A 25,289-nucleotide genomic window follows, 5' to 3' on the forward strand; every position below is an offset into this window, starting at 1 on the left:
AGATTGCTTAAATCCGTTGTGAGATGGTGCGTTGCTCCCGAATCACGAATCCATGGATTGGCTTCAGCCAGGTTAGCACGGGGCTGCCATGAAACAGGAGACGGTGTGTTGGTTGAGCCCGTGTTATAGTGGCTACCGGAGAGTTGAAGTTGCGAACAACGACGAGCGCTATGGCCATGAACACCACAAATCTGACAGCGTCCTTGATAACCGCGCGGAGCAGAGTTGTGATGACGCGGTTGGAACGAGTGTTGTTGTTGTTGTTGCCAAGACTGGTGTTGGCGATTGTGAGAGCTTGACTGTTCACGGTGACCATGAACATGAACAGCATTCGCTGTTGCGGGAAGTGATGGAGAACCTACGACCAGATTCTTCAACGTAACTTCATGATGAAGAAGTTTCTCAAACACTTCAGGTAACGAAAGAGTACATTCACGTCCTTCAAGCTAGTCGATGACACGGCGATATTCATCTGGAAGCCCCTTAAGGATCTTCTCGATCTGATCATCGAGCTCCATCGACTTCCCAAGATGAGCCAACTTATCAAACCGGGTAGTGAGACCTTGAAAGTACTCCTCGGTTGACTTCTTGCCTTTGACCCAAACTTGTATCTGTTGTTTCAACTGTTGGACATGAGCACGACTCGGAGCTGCGTAGATCGAGGAGAGAGTGCTCCAAATCTCAGCTGATGTCGTGGTGGTGGAGAGCAGCGGCTGGACAGACACAGCGATGGCACCAAGGAGATCACTGTAAATGAGACGGTCTTGACGTTTCCAGATCTTGTAGTCAGGATTGTCAGACGTGACGCCAGCGACGACCCGAGTGAGCGGTGGAACCTCAACGGTGTTGTCGATATAACCAGTGAGATCGTAGCCGTCGAGGAGAGCACGGACTTGACGGCTCCACATCAAGAAATTGGTGCCAGTAAGTTTAGTAACATTCGTCATGTTGATGGTGAGCAAATTTTGAGAATCAGTCACGGCAATGGTTTCACCGGAGGAGGTCGACATTGCAAGCGGCGGTAAGAAGAAAAGAAAAATATTTGAGTTAAAAATTTAGGTTTAGGTATCATGGCTCTGATACCATATAAAATAGAAGGCTTTATGTCTTATTATCTTGAGAGAGGACATTATATATAGGTAGTACATGGGAGACTCCTAGGGTTATACTATTGACTATTGTAACCTTTACATATATAGATTCTACACAATATCTCTATCTTTCAATTTTTGTTGAAATGGTCTTTTGAATAAAAATCCGTTTTTAAGTTGACAAAACAAAAAAAAGTTGACATATAACCTTAAAGAAATTGATTCCGCAAGGTTTTCTATATCATGATAAAATAAATAATTGGGTACTCTGTCTTAATCCTTAGAGCATGTGCATTGGTGTAGGACAATTTTTGGTCCCTCAAATATATTAATCTTATTTTCAGAGTTTCTTAAGTTTGATATGAGCATTGGTGTAGGACAAATTTTGGTCCCTCAAATATATTAATCTTGATTTCATGTATTGACACAAATGGATTGGTCCCGTATAATCTTGATTTCATGTATTGAAACAAAGTTACAAAAAGTTGAAAATGACATATACAATGGTAGAAGTGATAAGTGTTTATGCAAATGAGCCACAAGAAGATAGAAGGAAGATATATAAAAGAACAGACCTCTTTCTCCTCCACCCAAGAGTTTGCACATGTGTTCAAGTGCTTCACTTTCTCTTCGGTTTTCCTCTTCTTTAGAGATCCCACAAGAAGGTGCAATGTCTCCTACAATGGCTGCTCAACAACAATAATTGAATTCAAACATTCATTCCTATATAACTTGCGATTGGTGATCTACACTCTAAGAAAAGAAACAGGGATTAAGAGCATGAAACAATGAAGACTTGGTTGCATATATGCATTTACCTTCGCTTAAGTAAGATATTGAGCTCATCCAAATGCACGGCAAAGCGGGCATTTTTCAGTTAACTCTGCGGTTTTCAAGCCATCAATTACGTTTACTGATGCAGCAGAGCAAGCACACATGAAGCAATATATGTGACCACATGTTAGAGCTATCGGATCAAACACCGTGTCCTGTTTTCGCCATCAATTGTAAAATACGTCAGTTCAAGGCCTATTCCTAGCATTACGTAAGTATCTCTCTTTCAGCTTCTAATTCACCGACTCTAGGTTTGGTCTGCAAGATGCAACTGCAATTAAGAGAAACACTAACACAGACTTTGTCCTGGTTCTTACTTACTGGGACTATGATGTACAATAAGTATCACTACCACTTCTGTAAACAAGAGTAGACATTCAGGCCTAATATACATAACTATCATCGACTCCAAGAGTCCAAGTTCGTCCCACTGTTCTAATGGATCATCTCTCACAGCATGCAATTCAAGAAACTAGAAAAAAAAACCAAAATCAAACCTGAAGCATCATCAAATCGAATTTAGGCTGACCAATATGCTCAACAGTGATGGAACCAAAAAAGTTCCCTAACAATACAGCATCATGAACAGCCAAACCTTCAACAAGCCCAAAACTATGCCAGAACACATTTTTTCAATCAGGGTTGAGCTCAAACATATCAGAACACAAAACCCACAAACCCGTAGGTCAAAATTAATCCGAATTGGATTGTATCCAATACCAAATTCGCAACAACAGTGAAATTCGAATCAACGATTCTGCTTAACCAAAAATTGGCATCCGTTCACTTAAAATTTTCCCAGGATTAATAAAAAAAACAGAGAAAAACCATAAAACTCTATCTACGTACTCTAAACGCGAATATTGAAGAAGCATTCATGGTGAAGGAAAGAGAGAGAGATTCAATCAATACCTGAGTTACTCAAAGCTGCAGCTGCTGTGAAAGAGAGGAAGAAGAAGAAGAAGACGGAGACGGGACAATCACAAGACGAAGACGGAGACGGCGTCGAGATAGAAGAGAGAATTCGAGAACTTTCTCTCGACGACAGAGCATGCCACGTGTAACGAAGGACGGACAAATAAACGTCCCTTTTGAAGGAACGTTCCTTCGCATAATCTCTCATTTCGATTTAAATTAAATCGTTTTATTATGAAGGACGCAGGAAATATACGCCGCTGTCCATGCTCTTAGCTTCTGTTCTCTGTTTTCCTCTGTCTTAAGTTTTTTTTTTTGGAGCATCAAACGACCCAAAAAAAAATTAGTGAAGATACGGAAAAGGGGGTATCAGGGATCATCTTCTAATCAACTTAGCTCTCAATTAGTTCGTTTGAATCCTTGATTCAAAAGACCCCTTAATTTTTTTTATTTATTTTTATATATAAAACTCCACCGAAGATCAATCCACTCAGGATTTGTATTCATGAATTATTATTTTCGTGTGTGTATATTAGTCAATTTTTTTCGTACGTTGGATATTTCAAATATTTCAATAATTATTAAACCTAATTAGTTTGGTCATTGGTGATGTAGGCGAATTCACAAATAAATAAAAAAAACCAGAAGGCTTAGATCTGTTGATTGCCACATTATTGTTGTCGGTTTGGTTAAAGAGAGAGCTCTATGTCTAACCTTTGTTTTTGGGGCTTCTTCATCTCCACCCATAATCACATTTAACACAATTACACAAGATCATGATATCCTCGATAGAGACTCAGAGAGTACAAAAACGTAACCTAACCACATGCATTGCTCCATATAAATTATGATGTCTCTTTGAGAACAAAATGCTCTTCACTCCCAAATACAAAGTAAGAAAAAGACATATACAGTAGTTACTTAGCCAAAACAAAAGACAGGACTAATGTCAATCTTCCTATGAATCCTCTTCCTTTTCCCTCTCTTTTTGATCAACGTTAAAAAGCTTTTACCCTCGAAAAGGAAGCTTCCTCCGGGACCTACGGGTCTTCCAATCATAGGAAACTTGCACCAAGTTGGAAGATTGCTTCACAGTTCTCTTCACAAGCTGTCTTTAAAACATGGACCAGTGATGCTTCTCCGTTTCGTGGTCGTCCCTGTGGCCGTGTTCTCTTCAAAGGAAGCAGCAAAAGAAGTTCTCAAGATTCATGACCTAGAGACTTGTACCCGACCTAAGATGGTCGGGACCCGTTTATTTTCTTACAACTTCAAAGACATTGGTTTCACTCAGTATGGCGAGGACTGGCGAGAGATGAAAAAGCTCGTGGGGATCGAGCTCTTTAGTCCAAAAAAGCAAAAGTCTTTTAGGTCTATCAGAGAGGAAGAGAGTGACTTGCTGGTCAAGAAAATTTCAAACTCTGCTCAAACACAAACCCTAGTGGATTTGGGAAAACCCCTTTTCTCCTTCACCGCCAGTATTATATTTAGACTTGCCTTTGGGAAGAACTTCCGTGAGTGCGATTTCATTGATATGGAGAGAGCCGAGGAGCTGGTGATAGAGTCAGAGACCAACGTAGGAACCTTGGCATTCACTGACTTCTTCCCCATGGGTCTCGGATGGCTCATAGACCGGCTCTCTGGTCAGCATTCGAGGATGAAAAAAGTCTTTTCCAAACTCAGCGATTTGTTTCAGCATTTGATTGATGATCATTTAAAGACTGAAAATTACCATGATCACTCAGACCTCATCAGCGCCATGTTGAATTTGATCAATAAACCCACCATTGAGGGCTCTTTCAAGATCACTTCCGATCATCTCAAAGGAGTCATGTCGGTAAGTTTGAATGGATTCTTAACTAGTTTTATATTGGAAGTCATTTGAAAAGCAATGTTATAGCTTAGGGAGAAAATTACAAATCTAACTGATCTAAATTCTATTTTCAAACAAAAATCATGAAACTCTAACGTATGTTGTTTATTTAGGATGTGTTTTTAGCGGGAGTGAACACAGGAGTGATCACGATGATATGGACAATGACAGAGCTAACCAGACATCCAAGAGTGATGAAGAAACTCCAAGAAGAGATTCGAGCAACACTCGGGTCCAACAAAGAGAGAATCACAGAAGAAGATCTAGAGAAAGTTCATTACCTAAAGATGGTGATAGAGGAAACATTCAGATTACACCCACCTGCTCCTCTCTTACTCCCAAGGTTAACAATGTCCGACATCACGATTCAAGGCTACAACATCCCCAAAAACACCATGATTGAGATCAACACTTACACGATAGGACGTGATCCCAAATGTTGGACTAGCCCCAACGAATTCTTCCCTGAGAGGTTTTTAAATACGTCTATCAACTACAAGGGTCAGCATTTTGAACTCTTGCCCTTTGGAGCTGGTCGTAGGAGCTGTCCCGGGATGGCCTTGGGAATCACCATTCTAGAGCTCGGCCTTCTTAACCTTCTTTATTTCTTCAATTGGAGTGTGCCAGATGGAATGGCAATTGCAGACATTGACATGGAAGAAGTTGGAGCATTAAACATCGCCAAGAAAGTTCCTCTTAGGCTCGTACCAACTCTTCATCTCTCGTAAACAAATGCATTAATATATAAGATAAAGATTTATACGTTTACCCTCTTTCTGTAATCGATTTAGTTTTTCATTACGTTTGCCATATCCTGGCTGGCTTATGCATTGTGAATTTAAGTACTGTATATATTCGTGTTCATGATGTTTTTATATATCCTCAATAGAACTTATCTTAATATATAATTTTAAAATATGTTATCTTTTTTTTATTTTTCCTTTTTTTTCATTGAAGTGGTCTTTAAATAAATTAAACCATGTTCCAAGTTGAGATAACATTCAAAGTACCAATGGTTTAGTTGCATTGGTTCAATTAGAAAAGTGTCCTCAGGTTCTAAATAATAGTTTGGATTTTTCCTGTGGTCCTCCGTCTATAATGAAGAAAATAGAGAGGTTGTTGAAGGTTATATATAACTTAAGAAATAAGAATCCGTAGTTATATGTGAAATGTTCTTTTTTAAACCTTCGTAGTTATTCCGGAGGAAGCTTCTTAACAAGTAGAACATTTGAAATATGTGAGGTGTTATATATGAAAAAAAAATATTTCAGATTAAGATTAACATATATATTTTATACCACAAACTCCACTATCTACAAAAAAACCTGATCAACTCCAAATTTCTAAACCAAATCCTAAAAAATAAATAAAAATATAGAGCAACTTTATTCTCATTTCTACTTTTTTACACTAAATTTTAGAGTTATTCTTTTTTAGAAAAAAAATAGAGATATACGATTAGAGATCATTTTAGGCTATCTCCAAGCATATTCAACTAAACCTAAAATGACTGACGTGTACAGACAATTAATGGAATTAAATCAAAATGAGACCGTAGTGAGCTTATGTCACTGGCCCTAATGTGTGGTAACACCCTCCGCATATTTCATGATTGCCATACAATTTACTGATAATTAACAAACCTAATTGTAGATTTGTTGATTGCCGATTAGGTTAGAGAGAAAACTTCATACATCTAACTTAGTCTTTTTTTTTATTTTTTTTTTTGTGTGGGTGTCTTCTCCTTCTCCACCAATTAAACACAGAACATGATGTGTCTGGAAAGAGTTGCCTTAAATTTAAATCAAATTCCTCTAATAAGTTAAATTAGGCAAAAACTTGAATTATTAATTATCAGAAAAGCCTAACCCACATGCAGCCTATATATTGCCTCAATGAGAACTATAGAGATAAGGATCACTACATTATAGAGATAAGGATCACTGTATCTTGTTGTAATCTACTTAGTATTTAGGCTTATCGTATATTCCTGATACTTAGGATCTCTCCTGTACAAATACTTCTGTCGATCTATCAATAATACAGAACATACTTTCATTCATAACATGGTATCAGAGCTTAAAAACGATCTTTGATCTACAAATTTTTTCGCTTTGATATTAGTTCTTTCTTGCTTCCGCTTCTCTACATACTACATATTTTTTTAACTACTATTACTATTATGTCTACTACTCCTACATCTACGTCTACTCTTATGGAACAACCCTCTTTGGAGACTCCATATACTTTACATCCATCTGATAATCCGGGTTCCCTTATCACACCAGTTTTACTTCGTGATGATAATTATTCTGAATGAGCAACCGAGCTTTGGAATTCTCTTCAAGCTAAGCAGAAGATAGGGTTTATTGATGGTTCGATCCCCAAACCGACCTCTAACCCTGATCTTGCTAGATGAATTTCTACCAATTATATGATTGTGGGTTGGATACGCACTGATATTGATCCGCAAGTTCGGTCTACTGTTGCTCATGTTCCCGAGGCTTTCAAACTCTGGGAATCTCTCAAACGACGGAAACATCTCTTGGAGGATGAGATTAACAACTGCAAACAGAATGGTCAATCTGTTCTTGAGTTCTATGGTCGCCTCTCCAAACTCTGGGAAGAGTTACATACCTTTATCTCTACTACTCTCTGCACCTGCGCTGCTAGTCCTGAACTTGACAAGGAACGTGAAGACAGACGGGTTCACAAGTTTCTCTTTGGACTTGATGAGTCTCGCTTCAGCATTATTCGGTCTCAGATCATTGATGAAGACCCGCTACCCGACTTGAATATTGTTTACTCGCGAGTTATTCGTGCTGAACAACATCTAAACAACATGCGTGCTTCTGAATTCAAGCACGATGCTGTTGGCTTCTCCGTCAAAACAGAGCTTGCTCCTCTCTCTGCTTCTCCTACAGTTGCTGATGTTACCTCTCGAAGTCGTGACCCGAATCGTCTTTGCAGTCACTGCAAACATAAGGGTCATGAAGCTTCAAAATGCTTTCTTCTCCATGGTTACCCTGATTGGTTCTTTGAACAACAACGATCTTCCTCCATTGCGGGACAGAGCACTCTCGGTCGCGGTGGAGGTCGGTCATACTCCTCTGGTGGTCGCGGTCGTGGTCGTGTGAATGCAGCATCTGCCACTGTTAACAATGCACTCTCTCTTGTCCCTACTGATCAAATCTCCGCACTCATCACGTTGCTTCAGAATCAACAGAGTCAACTCTCTACGGAGAGATTGTCTGATAAAACAGATCTTACTGATGTTATTATAGACACTGGTGCTTTGCATCACATGACAAGTTATTTGTCTTTGTTGCGTAATACTCTTGATATAGTTCCTTCTGCGGTTACTTTTCCCGATGATACTGCTTCTCGTGCTACAAAAATAGGAACCTTATAATTGAATAGGGACTATTCTTTGTCCAATGTTCTCTATGTTCCCAACTTCACTTGTACTTTGATTTCGGTGTCTCGCCTTCTTAAACAAACCGGCTGCATTGCTATTTTCACTCATACCCTATGTGTTTTACAGGACCGTTTTACGAGGACCCTGATTGGCGCCGGTGAAGAGCGAGAGGGGGTCTACTACTTCAAGGGTGTCAAGGTTGCACACACTCATCAATCTAGCAAGGGAAACATTTCTCCTTCTGTTTTATGGCATCGTCGTCTTGGTCATCCTTCCTACAAAGTTCTTTTTACATTACCGGTTTTTGATAGTTTGAAAGTTAATTTCGGTGATACACATTCATGTGATATCTGTTTTCGTGCTAAACAAACACATACTGTTTTTCATGAAAGTATTAATAAAGCTTCGAATCCCTTTGGTTTAATACACTGCGATGTTTGGGGACCCTATCGCACTCTTTCTTCTTGTGGAGCTGCTTATTTCTTAACTATTGTTGATGACTACTCCAGAGCTGTGTGGATTTATCTTATGTTAGCCAAGTCTGAAGTCAAAAATTTAATACACAATTTTTGTGCAATGAGTAACAAACAGTTTGGCCGTCCTGTCAAAGCTGTTCGTACGGAAAATGGGACTGAGTCTATGGCTCTTTCTTCTTTCTTTCGACAACATGGAATTGAACATCAGACATCGTGCGTTGATACACCACAGCAGAATGGCCGAGTGGAACGGAAACACTGCCACATCCTCAACGTTGCCCCGACCCTTCTCTTTCAAGCTCAACTTCCTGTTCTGTTCTGGGGAGAGAGTGTGTTGACAACTGCTCATCTGATTAATCGCACCCCTACTCCTCTGCTTCACGGAAAGACTCTGTATGAAATGCTTTATGGGACTTCTCCTACTTATGACTTACTTCGCACGTTTGGTTGTCTGTGTTATTCTCACAAGCGTCCGCGTGATAAGGACAAGTTCAGTGATCACAGCAGAAAATGTATCTTTGTTGGCTATCCTTATGGTAAGAAAGCTTGGAGGCTCTACGACATTCAGAGGAAGGAATTTTTTACGAGTCGTGATGTTATTTTTCTTGAAGATCAGTTTCCCGGTGTTTCCCATCCTACTCATTTATCATCTCCTATGTCGCCTCCATCTTGCATTATTGATGACTGGTCACCCGATTTACGTCCCTCTGCTCAGTTGTTGACACTGGTTCCTCCTTTGCAGTCTCTACCAGACTCTGTTTCACCGAGTACTTTATCTCCTCCTGACTCTGTTCCTGATCCATTACCAGTTCCTGATACTATTTCTCCCTCTACGGTTTCTCCTAACAGTCTGTTACTCCAGTTGCTTCATCACATCTCTCTCCTCGGTCGGCTGATACACAGATAGTTGAGTCTCCATCTTCTCCTACTTTAGTTTCCCCTGTGCTATCTGATACTTCTGATGCTTCATCACCTAGTCTTCCTCAGTTACTCGGTCGTGGTCATCAGGTGAGCAAACCTTCTGTTCTACTTAAAGACTACATTGTCAAGACTTCACATCTACAAGCTTCCCCCTCTCTCGCTTCATCGTCTCCTAATCCTGGTTCTCCTCATTCGGTCCCAGGTAACACACCCTATCCCATCGTCAATTACCTTTCGCAAGCTAATTTTTCCTCAGGACACAAAGCTTTCTTGGCTGCGATTACTTCTGCTGTTGAACCTACTAGCTTTAAAGAAGCAATTTTGGACGATGTTTGGAATAACTCTATGGATGATGAGTATTCTTCTCTTACAATGCAACACACATGGGATGAAACAACTCTTCCTCCCGGCAAGACAGCGATTGGTAGTAAATGGGTGTATGAGATCAAGCATCATTCCAATGGTAAGATTGCTTGCTACAAATCTTGCTTGGTGGCTCTTGGAAATCGTCAACGTGAAGGACTCGACTACACTGATACGTTTGCTCTGGTTGTTAAGCCTACAACTGTGCCAGTTCTACTTGAGATTGCGGCTGCCAAACGATGGGAGGTTCACCAAATGGATGTTCAGAATGCGTTTTTACATGGTGATTTGCATGAGGAGGTTTATATGAAGTTCCCTCCGGGTTTTGAGAATCCGGATCCTACTAAGGTGTGTCGACTGCGTAAGGCCATCTACGGGTTTAAGCAGGCGCCTCAATGTTGGTTCGCTAAGTTGAGTACTGCATTAAAGACTTATGGTTTTAAGCAAAGCAGACCTGATTACTCTCATTTTTCTTACATGAAAGGGAAAATTTGTCTACATATCTTAGTTTATGTGGATGATTTTGTCATCTCCGGTAATGATATCTCTACTATTCAGCGGTTTAATAACTACCTAAGTCAGTGTTTTCACATGAAGGACTTAGGGAAACTCAAGTACATTATTGGCATTGAAGTAGCTCGGAATATAGAAGGCATCTTTATTTCGCAACGTAAATACGCTTTGGATATCATCACCGAGACTGGTCTCCTTGGCTCCAAACCTGCGCCTACTCCTATGGAGGTTAATCATAAACTTCTTTGGGATGATAGTCACTTCTATGACAAACCAGAGGCTTATCGTCTTTTGGTGGGACGACTCATTTACTTGACTTTCACCAGACCCGAGTTGTGTTATGCTGTTCACATTTTGTCCCAGTTTATGAAGGCGCCTCGTCAAGCTCATTGGGAAGCAGTCATTCATACGGTTCACTATCTTAAGGGTTCTCCAGGTCAAGGTATTCTTCTTCGCGCTGACTCTGATCTTCGTCTAACGGCTTATTGTGATGCTGATTGGAATGGTTGTGCGTTAACTCGTCGCTCTCTTAGTGCCTACATTGTTCTTCTTGGATCCTCTCCGATTTCTTGGAAGACAAATAAACAGGATACTGTGTCTCAGTCTTCTGCTGAATCGGAAGATCGTGCTTTGGCCTTCACTTTGATAAAACTTAAGTGGCTGAAGCAGTTATTGTCTACGTTTGATGTCAGTCATCCTCAACCGATGCGGATGTTTTGTGACAGTCAATCGGCCTTGTATATTGCCGCTAACCCCGTTTTTCATGAACGAACCAAACACGTTGAATCAGATTGTCATTTCGTTCGAGATGCTGTTCAAGACAAGCTTATCACTACTGATCACATTACTAATAAGGAGCAGCCTGCCGATATTCTCACTGAAGCTCTTCCTGCTTCAACATTTGACTACTTGCTTTCCAAGTTGGAGATTCAAGATCTTTCCCCTCCAACTTGAGGGGGGTATAGAGATAAGGATCACTACATTATAGAGATAAGGATCGCTGCATCTTCTTGTAATCTACTTAGTATTTAGGCTTATCGTATATTCCTGATACTTAGGATCTCCCCTGTATAAATACCTTTGTTGATCTATCAATAATACAGAACATACTTTCATTCATAACAAGAACATAATGCTCATCACTCCAAATACAAAGAAAAACAAATCCAGTTAAGAAAACAAAAGACAAGAACCATGTCTATCTTCCTTTGTTTCCTCTTTCTCTTGCCTCTCTTTTTGTTCATATTCAAATTCCTTTTACCTTCGGCTTCTGGAAAGAAGCTTCCTTCGGGACCTAAGGGTCTCCCGATCATAGGAAACTTGCACCAGATTGGAAGATTGCATCACAGCTCTCTTCACAAGCTTTCTTTAGAACATGGACCAGTTATGCTTCTCCGTTTCGGTGTCGTCCCTATGGCCGTGTTCTCTTCCAAGGAAGCAGCTAAAGAAGTTCTCAAGACTCATGACTTAGAGACTTGCACCCGTCCTAAGCTGGTCGCCAACAGGTTGTTTACTCACAACTTCAAAGACATTGGTTTCACTCAGTCTGGTGAGGAATGGCGAGAGATGAAAAATCTCGTGGGGCTTGAGCTCTTCAGTCCAAAGAAGCACAAATCTTTCAGGTATATCAGAGAGGATGAGGGTTACTTGCTGGTCAAGAAACTATCAGAATCTGCTCTAACACAATATTAGTGAATTTGAGAAAATCCCTTTTCTCCTACACGGCCGGTATCATATTTAGAGTCGCCTTTGGACAAACTTGAAGAGCTGGTGGTAGAGGCAGAAACCAACGTTTGCAGCTTGGCATTCAATGACTTCTTCCCCACAGGTCTCGGTTGGCTTGTAGACCGGATCTCCGGTCAGCATGCGAGGATGAACAAAGCCTTTACAGAACTTACCAATTTCTTTCACCATGTGATAGACGACATTTTGAAGACCAAACAAGTTCAAGATCACTCAGATCTCGTCACGGCCATGTTGGATATGATCGACAGACCCGCTAAATTTGGTTATTTAAAGATCACTTCCGATCATCTCATAGCAATGATGTCGGTGAGTGCATATAATCTCTACTTAGTTCCAAAATTTTAGAGTTATATTTTGGAGATAAAGTTATTTGTTTGGATAGAAAGTTAACTCACAATATAGACATAAATTTTGCTTTGATTAGTGCATTTATTCATCTTTTTCTGATTCATTTTTCTTTTCTCTAAAAGTTTTAAAACTCTAAATTACGTATGTTAGGATGTGGTTTTGGCGGGAGTGAATGGAGGAATAGTCACAATGATATGGACGATGACAGAGCTAATAAGATATCCAAGAGTAATGACGAAACTCCAAGAATAGATTCGAGCAACACTTGTGTTGTAAATGTTTGCTTCATATGGGCTTATTTGGTCTGAACCATGAACTGGGCCCATATTGATGTGTAGCCCATACAGGATCTTGGTTGTGTGGTCTGCAAGGGTAAACCGACATAAGCTCTAGGGTTTCACTATATAAGGGAACCTAGGGTTGAAGAAACATGAAGTAATCACAAAGACGCACTAAAGAAGCTGGTGGTACGTTGGTGGCGGCTGTAGGGCACAGCGCAGGGCGCTGTGCAGGGCAGACGCAGAGACGTAGGGCGCAGTGCAGAGAGCATGCGCAAGGCGTCGTACAGAGAGCTTGAAGCTGTGCGTAGGGCGTCATACAGAGAGCTTGAAGCTGTGCGCAGAACCATGATAAAGAAGCAGAAGCTTGGTTGGGGTCGAAGGGCTGAGAGCCGGACATAAGGTGAAGCTGCTTCTTTGGGGTTCTGGAGGTGTTTCAGGGTTATACATGGAGGGGAGAGCTGAACCAGAGACAAAAAGAGGAGAAGAAGAAAAGCTAGATCTACTATGTTTTCTTCTTCAGGTTTCTTTGTAGTTACTCTCTAAGCTTTGTATATGTAACACTGTGTAAACCTTGGTTGATTGATAGTGGATGTTTGTGGGAGAAGGTTCCCACACGAGATGTACCCTCTGCATGAGGGGAACTCGTTAAATCTCTGTGTTATGTTTATGTTATGTTATTGATCTGTGAAGTAGACGAGGAGTAGGGGCAGAGTTGCGGTAGGCAATTCACTACAGAGGTGAATTGGGGTATGCGATTCTCAACAACTTGGATCCAACAAAGAGAGAATCACAGAAGAGGATCTAGAGAAGGTTGAGTACTTAACGCCTGTGATCAAAGAAACTTTCAGGTTACATCCACCAGCTCCTCTCTTGCTACCAAGAGAAACAATTTCTGACATCGAGATTCAAGGCTATCACATTCCCAATAACTCCAATATCAAGATCAACACTTACGCGATAGGACGTGATCCCAAATGTTGGACTAACCCTGAAGAATTCAATCCGGAGAGGTTTTCCGATACCTCTATTAACTACAAGGGTCAGCATTACGAGCTCTTGCCCTTTGGAGCCAGTCGTAGGAGTTGTCCCGGTATGACCTTGGGAGTCACCATTCTTGAGCTTGGCCTTCTTAATCTCCTTTACTTCTTCGATTGGAGTTTGCCCAATGATGACATTGACATGGAAGAAGACGGAGCGTTGAACATCGGCAAGAAAGTCCCTCTCAAGCTCGTACCAACTCTTCCATCATCACTCGTGAATAAATAAGATCAAGATTTGTATGTTTGCCACTTTGCCTCTATCGTAGTACATCTGGTTTTTCTTTCTTATTCAATTTGTTTTGTCTTACGTTTATCCTCCTGGTTGACTTGTATTGCGAAATTAGTATACATCCATGTTTTATCATCAATAAAAACTTGTGTTGTTATAAAATTTCACTTATGGAAACGGCAGCGTTGTCATCTAAGACTCCGGAGGGCGAGGAGGAACCCTCTCAAATATAAGATATCGTCCCATATCGTGATTATAAGAGTTCTGCGTACACTCTCTCTGCTCTAGCACTATTCGCATCAAATGCAAAACACTTGACAAGGTAGAAACAAACTTGATAATCTTTCACGCTACCAAAATTTCAAGTGTTTTTTTTAATTTAAAATCTTAAAAACATTCATTTATTTTTTTGGTTCATCATTTTTCAACAAAAATTTATCTACTTCACTATTTAATCATAGAGTTGATTTTTTTTTTGGGTTGATTTTATAAATAATAAATATGTGAAGAAAATAGTATACAATAAATTTAGAAATTTTTATTGAATTGAGATCAACAAGTTATCTCAAATATTAGTTTGCAGGTTTTGTTGAATCCTTTTTTCCACGATTTTTTATATGGTTAAAAACTTCGTATGAATTCTTTTTCATTCGGACATTCCATATTCCCCATATAATAAAAAAAAAAAATAAAAATCATCAGACCAAAATTAGTTATGATTTTTCTTTTATCTCTGTTATAAACCAATGAGAGTAAAAACTGGTTATGCAGAATTATATTAGAGTCTCATAAAAATAATATTACAACTTACATTTTCTTATAGAAGAATGTGATCCATCTAAGTTTACTAAATTAGGATAAATATAAATGTTAAGTAATTAAATTTTCTAAACTTAAGTATCAATGTAGTGGTCTAGGCACGGGAGAATGAAGAGTTTTGGTTATTATCAGAATATGGAATCATGTAGTGTAACCTTGTTCTAGACTAATTATAGAAAAAAAAAAAGGTTAGCTTAGGACTGTGATGACTTTCATATCAAAGGTGTGGTCGACGCTCTTTCTATGTTGTGAGGTGATCGTGTTCTTATTTTTATTGGTATCTTAGTCATGACGGATTAGGATCTTGATGGTTTTCATATCAAAGACATGTTAATAAAACTTATATATAAATAAATTTTGGCGGTAATTATCGACAAGAAATAGGTATGATTGTATTGTTTTAGTTCATTTTTTTCACAATCTTTTTTTTTAATTTACTGTTTAAATCGTTGAATTTCTAAAAAAAATGAATATGTGAAGAAGTTAACATACAATACATATATAAATTTTAACTGAACTGGGATTACGTTCGTTCATATGTATATTTCATGTGAATTCTTTTCCCTTCCGATGAATTATATATTCGAATATTTCCACAATCATAAAAATATATTAAAATTATCAAACCAATTTGGTTGTGTTATTTTTTTCCGTAAAATGAATTAGTTCCTCAGAAAACGTTTGGATTTGTAGTTTACCAAATTAATTGAGGTTTGCACGAATCAGTTCCACAAAAAAAATGTTTAGGTTTGTATATTACCACATAATGTTGTCGGTTTGGTTAGCTATAGAGAGAGCTTTAAATCTTAATTAATTTTTTGGGCCTTTAAATTAGTTATGTTTTTCAAGGCGTCTCTTTATGGACCCATAACCCATTAAACACCTTAGTTAATTCAATTCCTCTGTCAAAATCTTTGATTTACTTAGACCATCTTTACTGGGAATACTCAGTGGATTACTCTCACATTTGGGACCCAATATCTTATTAATAAAAAACTCATTTCTGAGTCCAACAAGTAGAGTATCGGTGCTGTGGGAAGCAATTGGAGCAACCCGCACGACGTGGCGTTTTTCGATTGGTGGAGTCAGAAATATAAAAGCTATTTTTTTTTTCCTAAATTTTTCTTTCATTCTTTCCCGACACCATCTCTCTCTTCTCTCTCGTTCGTGGGCGACAAAACAGGCGATTCTTCGCCATCAGAAAAATCAATCGATTCACATCGAATCGTTGAATTTTCCGGCTAAATCTCGATAGTTGATGGTCATCCGGAGGCTAATTGGAGTCTAAATCGGCGTAACCCTAATATTAGGAAGGGATTGAAGATTCATGCTTTGATATGTGTCGACAACTTTTTTGAGGTAACCGTTATCCTTTTCACCTGCAGAACATGTACACACTTAATGAAATCTCGGATCAAGAGAATATGAAAAAGTCTTGGCTCTGCTGTTTTGTTGTTTATATAAGAAAATTATAATCTTAATAATCGTTTTGCCTCTTCCTGAAGCTAGCAGGATGGAAGTAGCAAGATATTGAGAAGTTTGTGCAATTCAATCGCTTGGTACTTCACAAACTGAGAGTCTAAGACTCATAACCAAAGAGGTTATTACAATTTTGAAACTCCCAGTAGTGATATATAATGTGAAACTCAGATCATTTGGTAACAATGTTTCTTTTTATTACAATTTTGTACTCGGAAGTATATGCATAAAGGTATTAGCATTTGGCTAGATGTTCCTTTAGAAGTCGTAGGGCATTGAATTGCTGCTGTAGGGACTGGTTCAAGACCATTGTTACATGATGATGAGTCAGAGGACATATACACAGTGGTAGTACTATTATTGTTAAGTAAACACAGGTTAAGCTGGTCTCGTAATTTTAACTCAATGCTCTGCTTTAAGACAACGAAATTGTAACTAGAAGCTGTCTTTAACTCCTGTCTGGATTCATTAGAAACCAACTACTTTGAATCCTCTCGTTAAGGAAGAGAATAGCTTTGGATATGAGTATGATCATCATGAAACGCTTTTAGTCGCAGTGAGTTTCGATGAAGTTGTTTATCATGACTTGTTTCCGATTTTATTATCCTTTTGTTGCTCTTGGCAAGTGTTGAACTCCTTTCACTCTAGTGATTTTGCAAAGAGTATTCTCGGATATGTATTTTTAGGAAATTTATGGTTTGGTTATGTGAATGAGATTGAAATTTGATAATTAATAAACAGAATTTAAAAAAATATTATCTAAATGATTGACCAACCTTCTTTGGGGTTCTCTAGTGGAGAGATGATTTTGATTAAGTTCTCTTAGGGTTACTTAAGTTAATTTAGTATTAATTATATAATTAAGTAATATGTGAGTAACTTAGAAGGGTTGCTCCACTAATGATGCTCTTACAAAGCAAACACATGCATTGCCCCATGAATTTGCATATATATTTGCCTCTTCGCGCGAGGACTCGTCATCACTCCAAAATACAAAGACAAACAAAAGACAAGAACCATGTCTATCTTCCTATGTTTTCTCTTCCTTTTCCCTCTCTTTTTGATCATATTGAGTAAGCTTTTACCTTCCAAAAAGAAGCTTCCTCCGGGACCTACAGGTCTTCCGATCATAGGAAACTTGCACCAGCTTGGAAGATCGCTTCACAGTGTTTTTCACAAGCTCTCTTTAGAACATTGACCAGTGATGCTTCTCCGTTTCGGGGTCGTCCCTATGGCCGTGTTCTCTTCCAAGGAAGCAGCTAAAGAAGTTCTCAAAACACATGACCTAGAGACTTGCATGATATGTTACGGTTTTGACTCACTTTGACCCTGTTTATTTGATAGTTTTGTAGTTGTTTGAGTCCTTTTCAGGTTATAATAAGAGGCTAGGAAGCTAAAAGCAAGGATTGGAACAGCAGGAGCAATCGGAGCAGAAAGGAGTTGAATTGGAGCAGAAAAGCTGATTTTAGACCCAGGAGCACATGCTCCCGATTTCCGAGCACATGCTCCCAACTCTACGGATTCATGACGACACGTGGCAAGCATCTAGGCGCCGATTCCCTGCCTAATTCCCCTTATTTTAGGCGATCCTTTGTGAGAGAAAGAGGGAGGAGATCGATTTTTAATAGGGAGATTTGATTTGGATTCTTTCCTTATTTTTCTCTACTTGTATGCTATTTAACCTAGGGGTTTTAGGAGAGAAAATATACTCTTTTCTTTTGGGTTTTTGAGCGACGTTTTGTGGGGGAGAAGAGCGGCTACTTTGTGAAGCAATCTCTGAACCCTTTTTATTTTGATGCTATTGAATTTCTCATCTATATTGGTTATTCATTTCTCTATGTCTGAGTAGATTTCTTTGCTAGATTAGGGGTTTCAAAGGGGTTTCATGAGTTAGCAACAGAACACAAATAGGGCTTTATATAATCGATTGTCTTCACTATTGTTAGACTTAATGCTTAGGTTGATTTGATCACCCAATCTATGATTCTAGGTTTATCTATTCATCAAAAGTGTAATAGGTTGCTAGAAAAGACATTAGTGGGCAAATTATCCTAGACCTGCGAAAGTTGATGTGTAGGTGATTTGTGAACTTATCATTCCTGTTCTTTAATGCTTGTCTGCGATTCTGGGCTCAAACGACAGTTTAGGGTTTATGGACCGCCGAGCATGTGCTCCGGATGTCTGAGCATGTGCTCCGCGTTTCCGCACAGAATCGATCAGATAGAGTTATTGATACCACGACAGTGGATCAGTTTATATTTATGTTTGAGTTCTAGACTGGTACTTAATCTATGCCTTGAATAGTTGTTTAGTTGTTGTCTCTGAAATTCCCGAGAATTACCCCTGATCTAGTGTTTTGCTTATTGCCTTTTTATACCGTTTTAATCGCGTTACTGTTACCAAACAAACCCAACTTCGAATTGTCTTAGCTTGAAATTGAACCAATAGAACCATAGAGTAAAACTTGGTCTTCGTGGGATTCAACCCCTAAGTACTACTTCTTTGCTGTGCACTTGCAGTAGGAAAATAGGGTTTAAAACTCTGTGTTATCAAGTTTTTGGCACCGTTGTCGGGGACCAAAATTTTACCTTTGGTTTTCGGCGAAATTACTAGACTAAGACCTTACTGATTTGTCTTTCTGCTTCTTCTTTGCGTGTGTTTCAGGTGCATGTCAAGAAGATCTACAAGAAGAAACAACACCGAAGAACTAGTTGCTTTGTCAGCCGCAGAGCTCTCTTTGGCAGAAAGAACAAACCGCAAGAACAGAAAGTTTCAATCCGTCAACATGGGTGACAACAGAAACAATGAGGATATGGCTGCCGAGTTGCAGCAACTTCGACAACAATTGGGGCAGTTGCTCTGTGCTCAACACGAAAGAGCCGCGCTGCCGCAACCATCCATTGGGGACAAGGATAACCCACATGTGTCCTACACCAACCGAGCGGCGATTGTTCCTCCTACCAATCCGAACCAAGATTTTGAGATCAAGCCACAGATGATCTCTCTAGTGAAGCAGCACCTATTTCACGGTCTCCCAGCTGAGATTCCGATGGACCACATCGAGAATTTTGAGGAGATATGTAGCACCACTGGTTCAAATGGGATACCGCCAGGCTTCCTGAAGTGCAAGTTCTTTCCTTTCTCTCTTGCGGATAGAGCTTCACGTTGGCTGAAGTCATTGCCACCTGGGTCTCTGACATCATGGTAATAGTGTAGGTCTGCGTTTCTGGACCATTTCTACACCAAGGCTAAGACCGCTGCCCTGAGGAACAAGATTTCATCGTTCCAACAGCACACTGGAGAAGCCTTCTGCGAGGCTTGGGAGAGGTACAAAGAGTACCGTAGAGAGTGTCCACACCATGGATTCAGTGATGAACAGATCCTGGGCATTTTCTATGATGGAGTTAACTGGGACTACAGAAACGTTCTCAACTCGGCCAGCAATGGGGATTTTATGACAAAGTCTAAGGAAGGAGCATATCAGTTGATTGAGAACCTAGCTGCAAGCTCCAGCAACAAGGCCCCGAGTATGACAGATCCGTGAAGGTCAACAGTGTCGATACGCAAAAGATTGATGAGTTGACAGCCAAGGTGAACCTTCTTCTGAAGGGGAGTCAGAAAACTGTCCATTTTGTCGATGAGACCGGAGACATGCCGCTAGCTCAGGAGATTTGTGATGGAGAGGATGATACGATGGAGGTTAATTATGTGAGTGGGCAAGGTTTTGTGCAGAATAGGGGTTTCAACCCAAACTACAGAAGCCATCCAAATTTGTCTTATAGAAGCACCAACGTGGAGAACCCTCAGGATCAGGTGTATCCGCAGCAAGGAGCTCAGAATCAGATGGGTTATCAGGAAACCTTCTCAAACAACTTCCAAGGCAAACAGTTTGTGCCCACTCAAAACCGTTTCCAAGGGGGGAACCAGCAGGCATATACAAGCGCTCAGCAAGCACTGCCTTACACTAACCAGCAGTTGGGACCTTCATCTGCTAGCAGCTCTCAGGATGAGCTGAAAAACATGATGCAACAACTCTTGGTGAATCAACAAAAAGCTTCAGTGGAAATCAACGCTAAGGTCGATACCATGTACAATGACCTTAATGGGAAGTATGAGGCAGTAATGTCACATGTGAAGAAGCTTGATGTTCAGGTTGCACAGACTGCTGAAGCCGTGAAAAGAACTCTTGGGACTCTGCCCGGAAAAGGGGAAGCAAACCCGCGGAACGAGTATGTCTATGCGATTGAGCTAAGGGGAGAAAATAAGTTACCCCCTAGAGAAGCACCATCCGCTAGGATTGACAAGGGCAAGGGTATTGCTGAAGAATACCTTCCTCAACATGCTGCTGAGACTCCACCGTTGAGTCAAAAAGAAGCCGAAGCATCCGGCGAGCATGTGCTCCCATCCAGCGAGCACGTGCTCCCGACTCCCGATCAGACCGTTCCAACTGAGGTACCTCCTGCACGCGTGTACATCCCTAGGGTTCCTTACCCTGTTCCTCCTAAGAAATCTCGCAAGGATTTGGAGGATGCAAAGTGCAAGGAGATGTTGAGAGAATTGACGGTAAAACTACCCCTAGCTGAAGCTGTTCAGATGATACCTGCTTTGAAGAGATATGTGAAAGGGTTGGTTTCTGGGAGAGTGTCAGAGGAAGAGAACGTGATGATGGTTTCAAGAGAGTACAGTGCTGTGCTGCAAAACAAAGTGCTAAAGAAGAGAGATGATCCAGGGCGATTTGTCTTATCCGTGAGAATCGGTAAAACGATTTTTGCAAACTCCCTCTGTGATCTAGGTTCTAGTGTGAACCTTATGCCATATTCAGTGGCTAAAAGGCTGGGATACACGAAGTTCAAGTCTACACGGATTTCGTTAGTATTCGCGGATAGATCCACCAAGCGCCCCATAGGAGTGTTGGAGGATTTACATGTCCAGATAGGGGACACGCTTATACCAGCAGACTTTGTGGTTCTGGAACTTGAAGAAGAACCACGTGACCCCCTGATCTTAGGTAGATCATTCTTATGCACAGCTGGTGCGATTATAGATGTGCAAGGGGGAGCGATCGATCTCCAGCTGGGGGATATGATTGCAAGGTTTGAGATGAATAAGCTGCTCAAGAAACCTATGATAGATGGTCAGACTTTTGTGGTTGATGATGGTTCAGAGGTTGCACATGAGGTTACCGATGAAGTTCTCACTCTCGACCCGTTGGAGGTTGCCTTGACAAAGGCAGAAGGAATGTTGGAAGAAGATGCGGAGCACATGCTCGCAGGACGCGAGCAACCCGATGCACATGCTCGGCAAACTGAGAAAAAAAGAAAAAAAGATGCGGAGCACATGCTCGCAGGACGCGAGCAACCCGATGCACATGCTCGGCAAACTAAAAACAAAAGAAGAAAAAGAGAAGAGCGATTGGGCCAGGTAAGTTTAATGAATTTCAGGCCCATGCCCACCAGGCGCAGACCGATTTCAGTGATTTTTGAGACTAGATTGCTTTATTATCCACCACGTCGGAGGCGCCGCCTTGCCCATTCGGAGAGGGAGAGCCCAGACAATTCCGACGCCTGATCACGGTTACACACACCATCATTGTCCTATCCGCCTTATTTTCTTTTCATTTTTGTTGTTATCTTTATTTTTCTTCTTGTCTAGGTCTCTTTTTGGCTTATTTTCACACCGGAGACGGTGTGAAGTAAGTCCGGGGGAGGGTCATCTATGACCTTTGTTTTCTTTATTTTTCTTTTTATTGAGTCAGTTTGTCATGTGAGTCGAACCAAAACTTGTGGGAATTAGGACCGAAATCCGTGATGTTTTTAACCATTTGTGAGTTTGACCGTTTCCTAGTGACCATTGTTGCAGAACTAAGAGTACAGAGACGAGCTAATACCTCTTCACATTCGGACCCTTCCCTTGGCCAGAAAAGCTTCATCCCATTAAGGTTTCACTGGAAAGACTTAGACTCTACTTTATTGGAACCTAACCGGATTTAAATTCTTCTCGTTTTGGGCATTAGGATAGGGAACATGTCACATATTCAGGACTTCTTATTCATTTTGCCAATCTTGCTGATCCTGAATAGCTAGCTCATTTTAAGTTAGTACCCACCCCGAGCCTAACCTCCTTTCAAACCACTTGCACTTGTATTTTTGTTTTCTCATTCTGTGCAGCTATGTGCAAAACGGTCGGGGAGAGCATGACTGACACAATCTCTAACTCGCTCTTGCTGGAGAACCAAAGAGGAAAGAGCCGGACGGACAGAGCACGTGCTCCAACCCAGCGAGCACCTGCTCCGAAATTATATACATCTGAGTCCGCGAGTTGTTTTGAGCAGAGAGAGAGCCTAGGATACGGTCCACATGCTCCAGGGGCAATATCAGAAGAAGATCCCCCATCATCCTTCATTACAATTTCTCATCACAAAAAAAACAAAAAAAAAAAAAAAAAAAAAAAAAAAAAAAAAAAACGTTTGAGGATGATGGAAAGGGACCAGAGCTAGTGTTACACACCCCAGAGCATGCGTTGTAACCTGAGGAGAACAGAGAGGCTGAGTTTGAGAAGATAAGAAGAGGAGAGTGATTAGAGGTTGTGGACATCAATGAGTACGCTCTCCCTTACCATTTTGTGCGATATCCTGCATCTCTTTCGAAGTAATGGTAACCCCTAAACACTCTATAGCTCCACCATTAAAACAGCCTTTTATCTACCAAGGCTCGATTTCACTAGCTTAATGCCCTTAATGAGAAGCTCACGCCAATTTTAATTGAATGTAAAGAGCCTTTGTCTGGAAAGTGATCTTTTTCTGGGTTTGATTGTCAATTATGGTTCTGGTTTTGGAGATGTTTGCTGGAGAAGTTTTTGGTATAGCTTGTTCTAACACATGTGGTCTGCAGGTCATGGTCTACTCACGGTTTCTGAGATTTTTGCGAGTTCCCACCTTGGCTCTCTTGGCGCTTGGTTTGAGTTTGTTTGAGGACAAACAAAGATCTAAGTCTGGGGGAGTTGATATGTTACGGTTTTGACTCACTTTGACCCCGTTTATTTGATAGTTTTGTAGTTGTTTGAGTCCTTTTCAGGTTATAATAAGAGGCTAGGAAGCTAAAAGCAAGGATTGGACAGCAGGAGCAATCGGAGCATAAAGGAGTTGAATTGGAGCAGAAAAGCTGATTTTAGACCCAGGAGCACATGCTCCCGATTTCCGAGCACATGCTCCCAACTCTACGGATTCATGACGACACGTGGCAAGCATCTAGGCGCCGATTCCCTGCCTAATTCCCCTTATTTTAGGCGATCCTTTGTGAGAGAAAGAGGGAGGAGATCGATTTTTAATAGGGAGATTTGATTTGGATTCTTTCCTTATTTTTCTCTACTTGTATGCTATTTAACCTAGGGTTTTTAGGAGAGAAAATATACTCTTTTCTTTTGGGTTTTTGAGCGACGTTTTGTGGGGGAGAAGAGCGGCTACTTTGTGAAGCAATCTCTGAACCCTTTTTATTTTGATGCTATTGAATTTCTCATCTATATTGGCTATTCATTTCTCTATGTCTGAGTAGATTTCTTTGCTAGATTAGGGGTTTCAAAGGGGTTTCATGGGTTAGCAACAGAACACAAATAGGGCTTTATATAATCGATTGTCTTCACTATTGTTAGACTTAATGCTTAGGTTGATTTAATCACCCAATCTATGATTCTAGGTTTATCTATTCATCAAAAGTGTAATAGGTTGCTAGAAAAGACATTAGTGGGCAAATTATCCTAGACCTGCGAAAGTTGATGTGTAGGTGATTTGTGAACTTATCATTCCTGTTCTTTAATGTTTGTCTACGATTCTGGGCTCAAACGATAGTTTAGGGTTTATGGACCGCCGAGCATGTGCTCCGGATGTCTGAGCATGTGCTCCGGATGTCTGAGCATGTGCTCCGCGTTTCCGCACAGAATCGATCAGATAGAGTTATTGATACCACGACAGTGGATCAGTTTATATTTATGTTTGAGTTCTAGACTGGTACTTAATCTATGCCCTGAATAGTTGTTTAGTTGTTGTCTCTGAAATTCCCGAGAATTACCCCTGATCTAGTGTTTTGCTTATTGCCTTTTTATACCGTTTTAATCGCGTTATTGTTACCAAACAAACCCAACTTCGAATTGTCTTAGCTTGAAATTGAACCAATAGAACCATAGAGTAAAACTTGGTCTTCGTGGGATTCGACCCCTAAGTACTACTTCTTTGCTGTGCACTTGCAGTAGGAAAATAGGGTTTAAAACTCTGTGTTATCAAACCTAAGCTGGTCCAGACCTAAGCTGGTCGCAAACGGGTTGTTTTCTCGCAACTTTAAAGACATTGGTTTCACCCACTATGGTGAAGACTGGCGAGAGATGAAAAAGATTGTGGGGCTAGAGCTTTTTAGTCCGAAAAAGCATAAGTCTTTCAGGTATATTAGAGAGGAAGAAGGTGACTTGCTGGTCAAGAAAATATCAAAATCCGCTCAAACACAAACCCTAATAGATTTGAGGAAATCCTTTTTCTCCTTCACTGCCGGTACCATATTTAGAATAGCCTTTGGACGAAACTTCCGACAGTACAATTTCACCGATATGGACAAACTTGAAGAGCTGGTGCTAGAGGCAGAAACCAACGTTTGCATCTTGGCACTCACTGACTTCTTACCCACGGGTTTTGGTTGGCTTGTAGACCGGATCTCCGGTCGGCATTCGAGGATGAACAATGCCTTTTCCAAACTCACCAATTTCTTTCAAGATGTGATCGATGAGCAACTAAAGATTGGACAACTCCAAGATAATTCCAACCTCGTCAGTGCCATGTTGGATATGATCAATATACCCACTAATCTCACTTCTTTCCAGATCACTTCCGATCATCTCATAGCAATGATGTCGGTCAGTGTGAATAATCTCTTAATTAGTACCAATCTTTAAATTTTTATGTTA

At 40.4% G+C, this 25,289-nt stretch overlaps 2 protein-coding genes, 1 non-coding gene and 2 pseudogenes across 4 annotated transcripts; 4 read left to right on the forward strand and 1 right to left on the reverse strand.

The window, feature by feature from the left end:
• Positions 1-3,498: 3,498 nt before the first annotated feature.
• Positions 3,499-5,626, forward strand: LOC104781184 (cytochrome P450 71B21-like). The gene is made up of 2 exons (XM_010505785.2): positions 3,499-4,674; positions 4,824-5,626. Exons 1-2 carry the CDS (start codon positions 3,973-3,975, stop codon positions 5,436-5,438), a joined length of 1,317 nt encoding a protein of 438 aa, XP_010504087.1. The 5' UTR covers positions 3,499-3,972; the 3' UTR covers positions 5,439-5,626.
• Positions 5,627-6,735: 1,109 nt separating this feature from the next.
• LOC147946107 (uncharacterized) lies at positions 6,736-8,552 on the forward strand. Its single transcript, XM_087509098.1, has one exon. It carries the CDS (start codon positions 7,145-7,147, stop codon positions 8,120-8,122), a length of 978 nt encoding a protein of 325 aa, XP_087365224.1. The 5' UTR covers positions 6,736-7,144; the 3' UTR covers positions 8,123-8,552.
• Positions 8,553-11,595: 3,043 nt separating this feature from the next.
• LOC104781185 (cytochrome P450 71B31-like) lies at positions 11,596-14,207 on the forward strand (annotated as a pseudogene). The gene is made up of 3 exons (XR_015596181.1): positions 11,596-12,453; positions 12,646-12,758; positions 13,541-14,207. The product of XR_015596181.1 is annotated as a cytochrome P450 71B31-like (transcript).
• A 3,154-nt stretch (positions 14,208-17,361) lies between these two features.
• LOC104784045 (cytochrome P450 71B8 pseudogene) lies at positions 17,362-25,277 on the forward strand (annotated as a pseudogene).
• LOC147946108 (small nucleolar RNA R71) lies at positions 19,603-19,709 on the reverse strand. Its single transcript, XR_015597911.1, has one exon. It is a non-coding gene; the product is annotated as a small nucleolar RNA R71 (small nucleolar RNA).
• Positions 25,278-25,289: the final 12 nt, after the last annotated feature.

The sequence above is a fragment of the Camelina sativa genome, chromosome 4, assembly GCF_030686135.1.
Source record: "Camelina sativa cultivar CO46 ecotype springtype chromosome 4, ASM3068613v1".
NCBI classification, from domain to species: Eukaryota; Viridiplantae; Streptophyta; class Magnoliopsida; order Brassicales; family Brassicaceae; genus Camelina; species Camelina sativa.